Here is a 17,498-nt window from a genome sequence, read left to right on the forward strand (position 1 = left end):
TTTCTTTACTAACGAAGGAAAAAGAACAAGAGAACACACATCATCTGAATTCACGAATTCAATTTAATAAATAGTAATGTAATAATAATAAAGATGGGTGAAGTAAATCTGTCATCAGCCAGAAGATTGGTTCGAATTCCACTGTGCTTTATTAAGCACAGTCCTGTCGGAAGTGGTATGCCCTTGCTTGTCTTCCTAGAATCTTTGAGTTGCCTTACTCGAACAGTTATAGGGGGGACATATAGCTTTACGTGGACTCTGAACCATGATACAACTCAGCATTTTTCAAATTAACTAACTTTGAGAGAGGTGAAAAAAGCAATAAGTGACACATAAAAATCTTAAGGCTGGCCAGTGATCAAATCCCGGACCATTGGGTTTATTGCACTGAGCCACCAAGCTGGATGATAAAGAATGAGAATGATCTTTTTATCTACATTCTTTTCATGCATTAGAGGACATCCATTAACTATGTAAGCTCAAAATGGGGAGGGAGAGGAGGGTTCTTGCAAAATCTCACCAAATCTCATTTAGGGGGGGGCTCAATGAAAATTTCATGTCAGCTTCTTAATGCAGAGAACATACATTAATGTTTTGTTGTTTATAATTAATCCTGAGCATAGGAATTATTAAAGTACTCACCAATACTTATGGCCTCTCTGAATTCAACTGAAAGTTGTACATGTGTGGTTGCCCATGATTTCCTGATTTGAAACAAGTGCTGCACAAGTATTAGATTTCATTTGGGGAATTCCCTGCTGTGCCGGTCGAAGTCACTGCATGTCAATCAGTCGGTCATTCGTGCTATTCTGCAAAGCATATAAAGCTGCTGTTATTGTGTTCAAGATGAATTTGCATAAAAACTTTTACAATACATATGTTAAGCGACATGCAGGCAAGTCAAAGGATATATGTGAGCAAGAAGTTAATCATTTGTGGAAAAAAACCAAGCTGAAGTTCATTGACAAGAATTCTCTTAGCGATCACATAAATCAAAAGATTCATAAACTACATAATCATATGGCTCAAACGAAGGTAGGAACAATGTTTTGTTTCATCTGCAAAGTAAACAAAGGTTCAGTGAAATTAAATTTATATAATATACCAACATAAGACCATTTCTTTAGGGATCTATCAAAATGGTTAATATATTAAAAACAAAGATTCCAAGACTTACCAAGCGGGAAAGCGCCGGCAGACAGGCACATGAACAAAACACACAAACACACACACAGAATTACTAGCTTTCGCAACCGATGGTTGCTTCTTCAGGAAGGAGAGGGAAAGACGAAAGGATGTGGGTTTTAAGGGAGAGGGTAAGGAGTCATTCCAATCCCGGGAACGGAAAGACTTCCCTTAGGGGAAAAAAAGGACAGATGTACACTTGCACACACACACACAGATATCCATCCGCACATACACAGACACAAGCAGACATTCGTTTTGTTCACGTGCCTGTCTGCCGGCGCTTTCCCGCTTGGTAAGTCTTGGAATCTTTGTTTTTAATATATTTTTCCCATGTGGAAGTTTCTTTCTATTTTATTTACAAAATGGTTAATATTATTTTCATGTAGCCTTCTTGTCCATCTTGTGTGTTTGTACATCTTTATACTACCAAGTGTTGACATACTTCAAGTGTTTTTAATCATGTTTTAAAAATACTGTTTAATACATTTTATAAATACAACATGGTTTTATTTCAGCATTTTAATCAGTGTTTTAAAAAATAAAAAAGGACTCATTTTTACCTGACTATGGGCTAAATCTCACATGAGGGGGATGGGATGGGAAGGGAGAGTGGTGGTCCTTCCACATCTCACCAAATCTTTCCAAGGGAGAGGGGTGATCCAAAGAAGAATGAAGGAAACCCCTCATGTAATTTAATGGGCAACCCTTTACCAGGGGGTGAGTTGTTTGGAAAACCTGGCAAAGCATGAATTCTCAGAGTAAATGAATTACCTAGAAAATTCAGGGAAATCTCAGAGAGGGGCTATAAAGAGAGTTGACTTTTTGTTGACAGAAAGAAGTGTGCTCAGTATTTTTTATCACAAATTACTTTGAGATTATGCTGTGGAAATAGTTGTTTTTGAAGTTGTGTAAGGAAAGGCGGAGAAATGTGTTGAACTGATGTAATGTTTTTTGCTCGATGAATCCTCAAGTTCCAGGTCTTGTAACTGTGAATTCGTCATTGACCCAAAGCAAGGTAAATTTTACCAGGTTTTTTAAAAAAAATTAAACACAGATCCATAATCGAACACACATTTTGTAGATCAACAATGAATATTCATGCTTCAGTTCCATCTTTATTAGATTCGTGCATAAGTTTGCACCATATTTGTTTTACATGTTGGTCTTCCATTTGCTATGGGTTTGTTTATTGACTGTCATTTTTTTTATTTGTAGTACACTGTTTGTATTTGATTTGCTATTTTCATTTTGCCATTAGAATATAGTGAGTGGAGCTATGGACATTAGAAAGTGGAGTGCCAAGTAGAGAAATCTGAACAACAACTCATTCTACTGTGTGAGTTCAGTAGAGGGGTGACAGCAGCAGAGGCAGCCAGAAACATTTGTGTCACATATGTGGATAATGTCATTGGGCAGAGCACAGCAAGAAAATGATTTTCTCATTTTAAAGAGGATTGTTTTGACATTAGTGATCATCCACATTCAAGAAGACCTTTGGGGTTTGATGAAGATCATTTAAATGCATTGATCCACAATGATCCATGTCAGTGTACTTGAGAATTGGCAAATATGATGAACTGTGTGACGTTTGCATGCAGTGAGGAAGGTTCAAAAACTAGAAATATAGGAACCACATCTGTAAGCGAAAATCACAAAAATCAGCTGGTGGCCATATGTGCATCTCTGTGCTGGCTTGTCATCAGTTGGCTCTTGAACAACACCAACCATTCCTATCCTGTATCATTACTGATGATGAGGAAGGGTATCTTTATGGTAACACAAGAAAAAGACAGGAATGGTTGAGCCCAAACAAAGTTGCCATTCTTTGTACAAAGGCTTTGCGCATCCACAAAAGATAATGTTATGCATGTGGTGGAACAGTGATGGTGTGTTGTACTATGAATTGCTTCCCCAATGTGTAACCATCATGCTGACATTTATTGTCAACAGCTGATATGTCTTGCAGATGCACTCTGAGAACAATGACCAGGAAGACTGCGTGAAGTGATACTGCTCCATGATAATGTCTGCCTACATTTTGCTAGACTGACAAAAAACACTGTACAGGAGTTGAGTTGGGAAGTTATTCCACACCCACCTTATTCACCTAATCTTGCTCCCTTATATTTTTGCTTTTTCTGCTCTCAATCGAAGAACTTTCAAGGAACTTCCTTTCTGGATGACAAGGCACTTCCTCTCAAAACCAAGTGATTTTTGTTGTCACAGAATCAAAAAGTTACCCCAGCAGACTTGTAAATAGTGAAGGAGAATATATTATTGATGATTAAATTCACAGTCAGGTATATTGTGTTTATTAAGCTCGGGCAGAAACACTATGAATTTATCCACCTGCCCAATACTAAGTTCAGTCATATTAGTACTTTTCTGTCTTTGAAACTTCCTGGCAGATTAAAACTGTGTGCCCGACCGAGACTCGAACTCGGGACCTTTGCCATTCGCGGGCAAGTGCTCTACCAACTGAGCTACCGAGGCACGACTCACGTCCGGTACTCACAGCTTTACTTCTGCCAGTATCCGTCTCCTACCTTCCAAACTTTACAGAAGCTCTTCTTTTGCAGTTTTAATCTTCCAGGAAGTTTCATATCAGCGCACACTCCGCTGCAGAGTGAAAATCTCATTCTGGAAACATCCCCCAGGCTATGGCTAAGCCATGTCTCCGCAGTATCCTTTCTTTCAGGAGTGCTAGTTCTGCAAGTTTCACAGAAGAGCTTCTGTAAAGTTTGGAAGGTAGGAGACGGATACTGGCAGAAGTAAAGCTGTGAGTATCGGACGTGAGTCGTGCTTCGGTAGCTCAGTTGGTCGAGCACTTGCCCGCGAAAGGCAAAGGTCCCGAGTTCGAGTCTCGGTCGGGCACACAGTTTTAATCTGCCAGGAAGTTTCATATCAGCGCACACTCCGCTGCAGAGTGAAAATCTCATTCTGGAAACATCCCCCAGGCTGTGGCTAAGCCATGTCTCCGCAGTATCCTTTCTTTCAGGAGTGCTAGTTCTGCAAGTTTCGCAGAAGAGCTTCTGTAAAGTTTGGAAGGTAGGAGACGGATACTGGCAGAAGTAAAGCTGTGAGTACCGGACGTGAGTCGTGCTTCGGTAGCTCAGTTGGTAGAGCACTTGCCCGCGAAAGGCAAAGGTCCCGAGTTCGAGTCTCAGTCGGGCACACAGTTTTAATCTGCGAGGAAGTTTCATATCAGCGCACACTCCGCTGCAGAGTGAAAATCTCATTCTTTTCTGTCTTTCTCACAATGTCATGCTTCAAATTACAAATGACTACAGTTTGAAAAGAGTCTGATTTTAAACATGATGCATCTTTGTTACCAAAATCTGTTGATGTCACATTCCACTGACAAGGTTTCAAAGTGTCTTCCTACAAAGATTTCTCATGTACTTGAGGTTATCACACAGTGACATGGCATGGCACAGGGGTGGTAGAATCTTGTACCTGATAGAATAGTTGCTAAAATTGTAAGTTGTAGCTCAACGAATAAGTCATGTGGCAGCTCATTTAATTTTATTTGTGGCCAGAAAAGGTAGATAGTAAAGTAAAATTTAACCTAACATGCAACAAAACTGGATCCAGGAAAATCTGGCTTTATGTTCTTCTTCTTCTTCTTCTTCTTCTTCTTCTTATAATAATAATAATAATAATAGTAATAATAATATCCTGATTACAAATTTCAACTTTGCAATCTCAAATTTTTCATGGATATAAACAATGCGTTTATCAGGTAACATCATTCAAAATTAGATTCCCTGCAATTTTGATCCTTTTTTCCAGCTCATCGTTTTTTAACAAGCAAGCATGAAAATACTAAGCTGTAAAACACTCATTGCAGTCTGCCTTGTTTGTTTTACTGTTTTGCATTCTCACTTACTCCCTTCACTTTCTTTCACTTTGTTTCTGTTGGTAGCCTGTGTATTCGAAGCCCTTACTAGACCAGCAAGTGGAATTCATTTCTTTGACTCTCCCATCTTTCTCCCACTATCTACCAGCCCCATCTTGTTTCAAGAGGCTTTGTCAGTTGTTCTTATCCTCTCATTCTCCATTTTGGTTGTTTTGGAAAAAAAAGTGTAAGTTGAAAAGTTTAATTTGTGATAGTGCAGGAGATGATGGAGAAGTGCAGTGACAGAAAATGGCTTAGAAATAGTGTATATAACAAGTCAGAAAGGAAGGATTGAAAATCTGGTCGATCAAGTGGAAGATGTCAGTAACAGTTGACAAAAGTGCCAGAAATGATATATCAATGATTAGTTGATTGCTACCCATGTAAAGGATGTTCAACAAGAAAGTCAGGCCCACAATTCATCTATACCTGCCCTTCTCAGTCAAAGCTAGTTGTTTTTTGTTAAGATTTACAATAACACCACGGTTTCTGGCCGATTAAAGCTGACTTGCCAAGACTAAATATGTTTCATGTAGAATGTTCAAAAAATACAAGTGCTAGAAAATCGTAAAAGTAACTCAGTACATTGTTGAGTCTGGACCAATTTTAATACAATATGTTCAATCCTAGGTCCAGCTTTATAGGAGGAGATGGGTGACATTACCTTTTTTGCATGAAAAACAATGCAAGGTGAAGTAAGAAATGAACTGGTTTTGAGAATGCTGTCCATATACAGGATGGCGCACTACAACCAACCCCAAGTTCTAAGCTGCTCATTGTCACCAGACAATTGTCATGTATTGTTTCGAAGCTGTTGCGTATTGAAATGAGTGAAAGCCATTGCAACTTTGTTAAATGTGTGAAGTAAATATCTCAGCAAGATGTATCCTTGTCAAGAAGGAATTACAGTACATGTTTAACAATTCATTTAAGGAAACTGGGACACTTTTGCAAAGAAGTTTTGTGTCATTTCCATGCCAGAAAAGAGCAGTACACAGTATATGGTGACAAAGTGGCATACTACAGGATCAGTTGCAAACACTAAAAGGAATCAAGCAACCTACTGTGATTGAGGATATCCAAGCACAAATGATGCAGAGTCCAAATGAGTGGACAAATGAATTGTTGCAACAAGTGAATGTTTTGTGTGGGTCTCATCAACAAGTTTTGCACCATGTATGGATTAAACCCGACAAAATGATGTGTCCAGGAAGGAGGAAGATAAAGAAAAACATGTGAATTTCTGTTAAGTGGCTCTGTCAAGCAATTGAGAACAGAATGTTGGTTCTGCTGCTATATGTCACGAGTGATGAAGCCTGGTTTCATCTAACAGCATGAGTGCCAACAAGGTTGATACACTGGGGCTCGAGCACTACATAAATAATCTTGGGGGGTACTGTATCCACAGAATTTTTAGTTTGATAAAAACAAAATAAAATGAACATTACTCATTTGCCTTTATCAGCAAGTAATGAACTATTAAAACACTGAGATGAAAGTTAAAATTTCTGAATCCAAAACACATCTGTTTGTTTCAGATGTCTTTGTGCAAAGGCAACCATGCAACACACTCCTCCATCCCTTGCCTTTCTCTGACCGAGTCAAAGGCTGTCCCCAGAACAACAGTTGCACTATACTGTGAATGGAATCCCATCTTTTTGGCTTACTTTCGTGTTTCCTTACAAGTGACATGCTACAGTACCCCCACTCTATTCAACAACAATTGTTTTAAGACATCTTATTGCTAATATTGAGCAATAACAAAGAATAATCTGAGATACAAATAAGCCAATTGTTACATACTACCTCAATAGTTAGTTAATGATAGGTTATATGTTTTAGGTTGGGGGGATCAGGATTTTTATTTTTACAGGGGGAGCACATATCACATATCTCACACCTCTGGGTTCGTCCAAGTATAACTGAACCTGAGTTCGATCTCATTTCTGTTGCTTTTAAGTCAGCTGTGTTCCTGACTCAACATATGCTTATAGTACCGATATATTTTATTTTATCACACCACAGATCTTTATGACACATGCAGTGTTCATAAAAGATTGTAAATGAAAGGTAATCATTTTAAAAAATATCAAGACTCCAAAAAAAACATACACCACATTTCGCCATTGATATGCACCCACAGAAATTTTGGATAGTCGGCATCATTGTCTGACAGGACATGTTAATTCCCAGAACACCAAATACTGGTTGACGAACAATGACTATAAAATTAAGAAATAACTCTTCAGGGTGAAAAAATCTAAGTGTGTTGTGTAGTGTCAGCAAATCAGATTGTGGGTTCCATATTTTTAGAAACAACAGTAGATACTGCTATGTATATGCAAATCTGTAAATAATTTTATGCACAGTTGATTCCCATGAACGTACATATGCTGTCTTTCAACAGGATGGGGTGAACTGTCATACTTCATGTCAGTAATATCACAAATTCATGAAAGATTGTCAGAAGAAAGGACTGTCAGAAAAAGAATGTGGCTGCCACATTCGTTGGACCTAGTGACTTTTATCTGTGCGGCAGTCCAAAGGGAAAAGTGTATGCAACTAACCCAGTAATATCAGAAGACTTGAAGGACAATATTTGTGATGAAACTTTGAGGACTGATGCGGCAGAGTGGCACAAAGTGTGTATTAACACAGTAGGGTGTGTACAAAAGTGAACGGAGACACAAGGAGGCCATTTGCAACACCTAATGCACTGTGATGTGAAAGACAAAATTAATTCAGTAAATATAGACCTCTGCATTAGCTTATCTGTTATTTCTTTATTATCTAATTATTACATGTTTAACAACTACTTTTTATTGCACCTGTTAGGGCAGGCAACAATTTATGCCTAATTACTGAGCAGTCTGTACTCTGGGACACTTTTTCGTGCACCACCCTGTATATTTGCTACCAGTTTAATTTTAATTCTCTGTTTCCGGAGAGATTCTACTGGCCTTTTGTGTCTTTATTTTGCTGGTAACAGCATTTCATTCCCAGATGACTTGTTCATTTCCAGAGTAAAGAATGACTGATGCCAATAATATTGTACATCAGGTAACCTAGTGCATGTTTTGTCACTAACTAGAAACAGTTTTGTTATGAATTTAGAGGTGTTTTTAGCTTTCCTTTTTGCTCCTATCATAACATGAATTCATGGTTAGAATTTCATCAGTATGGGAATTTACATCCATTGTATGCTTCCATCCTTTAACTTATTTCTGTGGTTAATTATTTAGAAATGGCACTGATTGTGTTAATAGAATTTGAAGGAAAGGGTGGGATGAGATAGCCATAGCAGTTTAGAATCAGGTCATAACCTGATGTACCTTCACTGATGATGTGCACGATTTCAGAGCTTGCACGTCCATACAGTTCACAGGCCTGCTTATAGAGGCGACCTGGGTCATACTCCTGGCGTGCTATGGTGAGCTGCCAAAGAAATAGTGTTATTTGCAATCACAAACAGGTGCTCAGCCTTTTCTGTAACCTGTATTGCTGTTGTTCAGTCAATGTGTTCAGTGCTATGCATAGCCTGTACTTCAGTGTATCTTACATGTTTCTCTGTAAAGCACTATGTTCCATAAATCACATTTTTTCTTGCTGTAGCGAATTTGATCCCATGCTCGTCACCAAGTTTGCTATAGTAAGAACAATTGTGATTTCTTTATAGAGAAATATGTAAGACACAGTGAAGTACAGGTTTGTAATCTCTTAAGTAATACTGTTTCTTTGGCAGCTCATAAGAGCACCCAGGGGCCAACCCAGGTTGCACCTATAAGTGGGCCTGTGAACTGTATGGATGCACAAGCTCTGAAAACACACATGTCATGGGTGAAGGTACATCATAACCAGTATTTATTTCCTCTTCTAAAACATATTTCTTGATGGTATACACTGGGTGATCCAGACTGCTTGAACTCGATGGGGACACTTTCAGTGAGATGTCTGAATGTCTGTGGAGGAATGTCAGCTCATTCTTCTTCAAGATCCAAAACCAGAGAAGGTAGTGATTTACACTTTGGGGCGTGAAATGAGACGACATTCTAACACATCCCGAAGGTGTTTCATTGTATTCAATTTAGGACTCTGTGCAGGCCAGTCCATTTCAAGAATGCTTTTAATGTCCACAAACCATTACTTCACAGATGTTTCATCACATTTCTGCAATACTTACAGTGACTGAATGAACTGAGGAGCTATAAAATTGACTCGAACAATGAGATTACTTCCTCTAAAATGATAACTTAGTTTTAACAGTGGTAAATTGTGTTATAACATTAAATAGTACTTGGCATTCAAGATTAAATTGAAACTAGTGGGATTATCAATTACATAGACCGTTACTGACAGAGAAGTGGTTTCAGCATGTCAGTACTGCTTACATGGCCGAGTTACAGTCTGACAACGCATTTAGTAACAGGCCTACTTCATATGAATAAAATTGGTAAACTGTTCCATTTGATCAGAACTTATCAAATCAGCAGTTGTTAATAATTCAGTGTGCAGGTTGTGCTGAATTACCAGTTGTGTTCCATCCATAATTTGGCTTCCTTATTTCCTTAGACATTTTCATACAATATTCTCTGTGCTTTCTTAGTTAATTTCCAGTGGATACATGCCGCCCCCCCCCCCCCCCCCCCCACACACACACACACAGTGTACGTGTGCACACAAGCACTGTGTTACTCATACAGTGATGGTTTCATGACGATATGTCTTAGCTGCTGATGAGTCTTCCATGTTGTATGGTCATGTTCATGAAACTTTTACGTTTAGCGAAGATGCTGAGTCACAGATAATAAGCCCAATAAAAAGACAGTCACAAATAAAGCTTTCGGCCATTAAGGCCTTCGTCAACTGCAGTCTCAGGCAACTGAAACCACTTGTGTGTGTGTGTGTGTGTGTGTGTGTGTGTGTGTGTGTGTGTCATCTGTTGTTGACAAAGTCCTTAATGGCTGAAAGCCATGGTGAGTAGCAATTTTCCTTTTTGTAATATTGTTACATTGCATCCTGGATTTTCCATCGTTTGATTTGAACTTTTACATTTCTTATATTTTGTCCAGAACTACACTGGACATCTTCTGAAGTAATCCTGTTTCCTCTGAGTCTAAGTGACTGATGGGTGGGATGTTTGACAGTGACATAAATACCGTGAAAAAGGTTGTAGTGAAAGTTTATACATGATCAGCAGAGGTAAGTGTGTTACTGTTTCTGCATGTGTATGGAGGTTTTTGTGCTCCCATTTGTGGTTTATTTTTATTGGTCCTTCGTACTTTAGCTACATCTTTTTCCATTGTTTCTACCTCCAGGCTTATTTCTGCCTGCTACACTTATTTGGGACTAAATTTTCTCTGTTTTCAGGCCCTGATCGTGATTTGTTGTTCAACATTGTTAATCGATTTTTCCTGTACTGTTATACCTTATCCCATTTTTCTATTAATTTTTTCACTTAATTTTGTGCTTTTAGTTTAGTTCTTCAATCACTTTTTGGTGTGATTCTTCAACCCTTTCTGCCTTTCCTCTAGGTTCTTAAAATTTCTTGGTTTCTTATTGGACCTGGTTCAGAGTTGTATCATGAGTTTGTAACCTCCCCCTCACTTATCGACCTTAGTGACAGTGAAAAATTAAACCGCATGTACCTAATGGAAATTTGGGCAAAGCAATCGTCACTGAAGTTAACCTGTCGGTAAAGAGGGAGGAAAGGATTACATCTAAATGAAAGGAAAATGCAAATGAAACTGGTGGAAATTAATTTTGAAAAGGGGTAAAGTTAATACAGAAAGTAAATGTGCGGCCGTTACGTTAACAATTAACTAGCAGTAATTAGATATTAGAGATTTGGGGAAAATTACGGTCGACAGTCCTATGGACAGTTACTATAGTAACTGAAAAAGAAAGGTTATTGCACATATAATTAACACTAGAAGCATGGCAACTGAAGGTTGACACATGTAGTGTGAAAACTGAAAGTTTGTCAGAAGTAATAAATTTCGCTACACTCTGACTTAATTTAGCAAAAGAATTAATAAAACCAGAAAATAGAAAGTTAATTTAGGGACTGAAATTAATAGTGAACTTCGTTTCTGAAACACATCGAAATTCAGTAAAATACGGTTAGTCTTGGGCTACCTCAACAATCATTTCAAAAGCTACTTGAATCTACACAATTTAGAAATAAAAGATTTGACTTTGAACTTGATTCTGAACAATTAACAATAGTAAAATTTGGTACGTACCAAGCTGAGCTGCAGTCACAGGTAAGCTAAAATATGGTAACAAAACTCGCACTCTTAATTTGTGCTTGTGTAATCTAAATATTGTAGCCAGCTATGAGTACTTCAACTAAACTTTGAAATTAAAGCAGTGAAATGGAATGATATTACTTTAATGCTGGCGTTTGAATTTCAATGACACTCGGGTTCATTCTGGAAAAGGAAGGGACCCTGCTTGGTAATGCCATTGGGACAACGAGTAACAAAGGTTTATGCTAAGTTGCTGTAATTTTGTGATGCAACAATTTTAAAAGCTGAGGTCTGCCATACAGTTCTAAAACTTTACGTGCTTCCAGTCTTCCTTGTTGGTTGATTGAAGGTTTGAAGCCATCGATCGAGGAGGTGGCAACAGTCCCTCATTGTCGGCCGTCGCTGTTGCAGAAGCTGGATTTTGGCGTGCCTTATTCTCGACATGGTCGTCAGGCGGAATGGGCTCTTGATGTGCGCCAGCTAATGCTTCCCGTCCGCAACACCGTGTCAGAAACTATCATAGCAAGTCGAGCGCAATTACATACTGCCAAACCCCGAAAGCGCGGCAACTCCCGGGAGCATCACACAACACACCTGCTACGCTGCACTACTCCAGCCAGCCTCCCTCTGTACGCACTCCATGTGGCAGAATTAACACTACCACACTTTGGTTCTCCACACGACCTATCGATGTATTCGTTCGACAGCATAGTCTTCCCTAGGCAAGGCTCAGCGTAAAATACAAATAATATTTACAAAACAAACCAATTATACATCGACATAGGTGCATAAATATATATACAAATAGTAAAACAATTACAATATATAAAGGCACAGAAGTGTCATATATATGCAGGTAACAAAATAAGAAAATAATTTATAGTACAATAGATGGAAATAGGAGGATATGAATTTCCGGCGTTACAAGTTGCTATAATATATCATTCATATTTTGTGAGAAATATTCTCATTTTTCTTCGTTTACTGTTTTTCCATCTTGTGCACTAAATGTGCTACACTCAACCACATCTGCAGTGTATTGCAGCATGCTAGTTTCCATTAATCCTAATTCTCCTAACTCATCTTAGCTACTTTGTTCAATTTGAACATATTAAGGGTTTTCCCTTTGACTAATTCACCTTGTTCTGTGATACTCAGCATGAGATTGATCATTGACACAGTAATTCAGTGTTGAGTATTACTGTTGTACTCAATAATAAGTACAGTGTCATGTATCAGTACAGTCATATTTGAACTCCTCAAAACATATGCAAATTAATGTGCTAATTTTTGTGAAACTTACTTTGTGTTCAGCATCAAGGGTCCTGGATACTGGGTGATCTGATGCTGGTGCATGGTGAATCATATCTGATGTGAAGTTGATGATTGGAAGTTTATCTTTCTCACCATCACATGGTTCATTTGCATCCCATAATATTCGTTCCATAAACAATTCACATTTGCAGACACATGTGACTCTTTTTCTCACTGCTGACATTCATAATTTCCTTCTAATATCTTATATATGTGTATATTTTTTCCTAATTTGAATCTGAAAATTATTACAGTGGATTATTATTTAGTTAAGACATTAGTTGTGTTCATAGAATTTGTTTTACACAACTTATGCAAGGTTATAATAAATTATAAATCAATTTAGATTTTACTGTCAAGGCTAGTTTAACTGAGATGTGGCAGTTATTCAGTTTTAAACATTCGCTTCCAAGCGAGGGATTAATTTTTATCCTCTTCTTGAAATATGAAATATTATGGTCTTGCATGTTAACGCCATGAGATTGTGGCAGGTATTCACAGTTTTTAATATTCAGTTCCCAGCAAGCCACCATTTTAATTGGTGTCCTCCTCTTGAATTAATAAATATTACAGTCTCATGAGTTAAGAGCGTGTTCAACAATGGTTGAACTTTTGTGGGGGTATCACTGAAATATTGATGAATCACTCAGATAAATTCTATGCTCAGTAACCTTACATGTTTCTCATTCGTTAATCGATACATTCTCCTAGTTAAGTTTATCCTTCACAATTAAATCACTTAGATGCAGCCCCAGCACCAACTAGTGACTGTATAAATTAATGCATCAATAAAACTTGACCACTCTCATGATATTCCGCTCCCACATACTTCAAAACCTGTTAATTTACCCACATCATTATTCAGCAGCTCAGCAGTACCTTAAATCAAATAAGTGTTCATCAGTACTAGCCAAATACCTCAAATGTGCAGTGATGGTATAACCAAAGAATATTGTGGTAGGTGACACTATACTCAGCTTGTGCATAATTACAAACTGTTCCAACCTCATCCTCATCGTCATCTTTTTCCACCCTCCCCCTCACACCTTACCTATGGACCATGCAGCTTCTGTGATCTGATATGACTTTTACATGTTTTAGATAGATCTCACTGCATGCCAAGTGACAACTGTGGCAGGAACAGGCAAGCAGGGACACGATACAGCTGGAGGTGGCCTGTGGACCCAGCAGTCCCTATCATCTCCCTGGGACCTCTGTCTTGTTCCTGGAAGAGAGGCAGATGCACAAAATGATCTCAGAGTACTTCTTATAGCCATGGCAGGCACTCACCAGTTATGGGCTCTGTTTCTGAGGGACACTGTGTGGTGGAAGCAGCGGTGAGTACTCTAGCATTTTCATTGATTTACAGTCATATTAATATTGTTAAACACAAAATAGGTTTTCATTTGTTAAGTGTGGGAGAATTGTGGAGATTCTCATCCAGCTCCAGAGTTAGATGCTGTGAGGTAGCTGTGTATCAGAGATATTTGCTGTTAATTTTATGGGAGTATCCTTTTAAAGAAGAATCAAGTAATCTCTTACTTCCCCTCACATGTATACTGCGAAATGACTATGACAGTAAAATCAGAGAAATTCAAACACATATGGAAGTTTATTGATAGTAGTTCTTTCCACAAAACATTTGAAAATGGAGCAGGAAAAGATAGGATGATAATGTATGTGATGTGCTTTTTACTGCACACAGGAAGGAGCATGTGGAGTGTAGATGTAGATGAGCTTACACTTCCTATGCAAATCCTACACCACCACTGCAAAAACACTCTGAAATTTATCCCAAGTTCAGGACTATGTAATGCAGTTATCTCCACTATAAAATTCCATACAGATGAGAAATACTTTGTAATTTCTCACCAAGTAGAACAATACCTTGAACTTATCATATTATTACAAAGTTTTGTTGCCTTCAGTATAGTTGCTCACGAGAAGCCACGGCTAAGTAATCAATCATAAAACAATGTGCTACTGATTAACAAAATATTTAAATCTCCAGTAATAAAGCAAATATGTTGTTTTTATTAGCTATATACCATAGAAGTACATACAGTTATATTTTAGTAATCACCCGAGAAGTTTGTTACTTATATTGGATTCTTTAGTGAAAAGTCTATCATAAGATTTACAGGTACAAGATGCTCTGAAAGTAAAGTGGAAAATCTATAACCTGAAAGCCAGTAGTACTACAGCATTTTCACAGAAATGCACAAAAATATATGTGATAAACTAACAATTGGTGGTATAGTTGTTCTAGATCCATTGCCCATCTTTATTTTAAAGGATTTGGTGGTATAAATGGGAAATAATGTGCACATGTGGTTAAACATCCTATGAACAGACAAGGTGAACACTTACTTTGTGCTAGTGCACATGCATACAACTTTGAATTGAGGTATTCCAGTACACAAACTGTTGACTACATTGAAGGTCAAAAATGTATCTCTTTTGGTTATCATTTGTTTTATTGTCAAATTTATTTGAAAACGGCATCATGCTAGTGCTAATACAATTTGGACTATTGGTTTTTCTCTTTTTCAGTCATTTTCGGATCGATTGTTATATTCATGTTCCTTTACTGCTCCTTTTACTGATCTTAATTTATCATAATTTATGCAGAGTGTTGTTTTCAGTCAGAATTATATTTCTTATTGACTGGCCAATGTCTCTGCTACACAGTGATCTTTACTCTGCCCATTGTTTGCATTCCATCCAGGACTTCCCAGTTTCATATTATTTTATAAAAAGTATTGCAAAGCAAAGATACTTTAACAAATCCCATTAAAGTTCATTTTCCTGTATGTATTCATCTTTCTCTTTTCTGGCACTAATCGTGTGTTTCTGCTCTGCACCTTATGGACAATTACCCATCCTGAATTTATTAATTATTTTATTTCTGTGGTTGGGGGCTAGTCTTTTTGTCACCTCCTCGGCCTCCCTGAGATGGGAGGGGGAGTCATATATGTGAATAATGTAAGCTGTGTTCTGTGTATTTTTCTGTCTTAACTGTATCATGTTGTGTTTCTTTCTGAAGGAGAGATGAGGACTCAGCCTGACATATACCTCTGTGAGTGTGGGAATCTGCATCAAAACCACGTTCGGGCTGATTGGTGCACCAGACCAGTAGACATTGATCCAGTTGGCTGACCCTCTGTCATGCAAGATAGTGCACTATTTGTTAAACTACATGAGTATATCTCCTCATCTTGTCTAACAAAGTATGGAAATCCTGATATTCATTCTCCATTTCTTTATTTACTCTTGTAAAAAATAACAACATTGTTCTTGTCTTCAGAAGCAGTCATTTTTTAAAAGAATCATTCAATCTTTTTTATATGTTTTGCATGCAATCATAAGTCCCTGGTGGTATTGCTGGAAAAGTAATGTATTTTTTGGCCAAGTACATGAGACTGTAGCTACGTTTTGAGCTCCTTTCATTTATGTCTCTTAATGAATAAACAATTACTTCTTCTGTTAATGGAAGATTTCTCACATCAAAAATTTTGATTGTTTCTACGACTCATGATGCTGCACTGTTAAAGTACTAGCCTAAATTCTACCTCTATTCTAAAAGAAAGTAATGTTTCAGTTAATTCCTCCAACATGTAGAACCTATTGTTGATTGTTCATAATATTATAAAGAGACAAAATATCTGATGAGTACTGACTTTCACAAAGCGAAATTCCTGTATCCATGACAGACACATTTAAAAGCAGGTAAAAATTATTCTTAGTTTTTGGAACTGGTGGTTCATTCCTTAGGGAGGAAAGAGCAGTGGATGACTCAGAACCTAGGATGAGAGGGACCACCTGTCTTCATAGCTGAACTTTTCTGCCATTAGTACACTTACTTTTTTCTCTATTTGGCGCAATTTGGGGTACACTTCCTCTTTCAGTGCAGAAATATTGTTACAGGTTTGACACATTCCCTAGTTTGTATGGGAGAGTTTAATCATTGCATTCCTTCTTCACCACTTTCTCTTCTGTGGTAACATCATTCAATTTTTCTCATACCGACTCTACTTTGTCCTCTGTGACTTCTAATCAGTTGTTGATCTCTAGCTTTTCCTGAACCTCACTGACAATATGCTGTTCCAACTGGTCCAAACTGCCATTTACTTATTATCCTGCCTGATCCATTTTCTTATCCAAAATGCATTTACCTATTTAAATGATCAATTCACTTATCTACATGTTCAGTGACAGTAACATTCACAGTAGTTCCAATGCTCAGACCTATTGCAATGTTACAAATACTAATGGAAATACTTATGTCAGGATGGTATCAGGTAAATATATATAATGTTATAGTTTAATGCTAAATTTATGTCAATATATTCACACAAATGTATTTCATTTTATGTTTTGGGTGGGATTTATGAGATCCTGACTAGGTTGTATTGTTTTTCTTAACTGACATGGGGCTTTCCAGCACTTATCAGTGCTTCATTTAGCTGACAGACAGTGACCATGAGAACATGGGATCCATATCATCAAGAAGCTTGTTATACTTTATTATAAGAATTGAAAAGTAATGAATGAGAAAATGTTGTAATTTCACCGTCTAATTCATGTTAAAACAACATTTAGTTATTGTGTGGCTGTTGATAAATGGAGTACTCATCTGGCTGCCAAAATAGGTTATTGCATGCAATAGCGCACAGTCGCAGGACAACCAACATGTGTATCCTGCAGTCAATAAACTGCGGTACAAGATATTTATTGCGAAGAAATATTGTGGGATTGAATGGTTTCATTTAAAGTGCAATTATTTATTTGCAGCCGTGAGCTGTAAGTAATTTCTAAATAAAACAAAATAAAAACATAAAGAGAGATAT

General features: G+C 37.6%; 1 protein-coding gene and 1 non-coding gene across 2 annotated transcripts in view; one reads left to right on the plus strand and one right to left on the minus strand.

The window, feature by feature from the left end:
- The window catches only part of LOC126267178 (NHL repeat-containing protein 2), a 168,530-nt gene that overhangs the window by 66,185 nt on the left and 84,847 nt on the right, over nt 1-17,498 (plus strand). Inside the window, exon 6 of the mRNA XM_049972140.1 lies at nt 13,750-13,985. Coding sequence (XP_049828097.1) covers nt 13,750-13,985 — 236 coding nt within the window. The remainder of the gene's footprint in view (nt 1-13,749; nt 13,986-17,498) is intronic.
- Trnas-cga (transfer RNA serine (anticodon CGA)) lies at nt 3,607-3,681 on the minus strand. The gene has a single exon. It is a non-coding gene; the product is annotated as a tRNA-Ser (tRNA).

Source organism: Schistocerca gregaria, chromosome 4 (genome assembly GCF_023897955.1).
Source record: "Schistocerca gregaria isolate iqSchGreg1 chromosome 4, iqSchGreg1.2, whole genome shotgun sequence".
Lineage (NCBI taxonomy): Eukaryota > Metazoa > Arthropoda > Insecta > Orthoptera > Acrididae > Schistocerca > Schistocerca gregaria.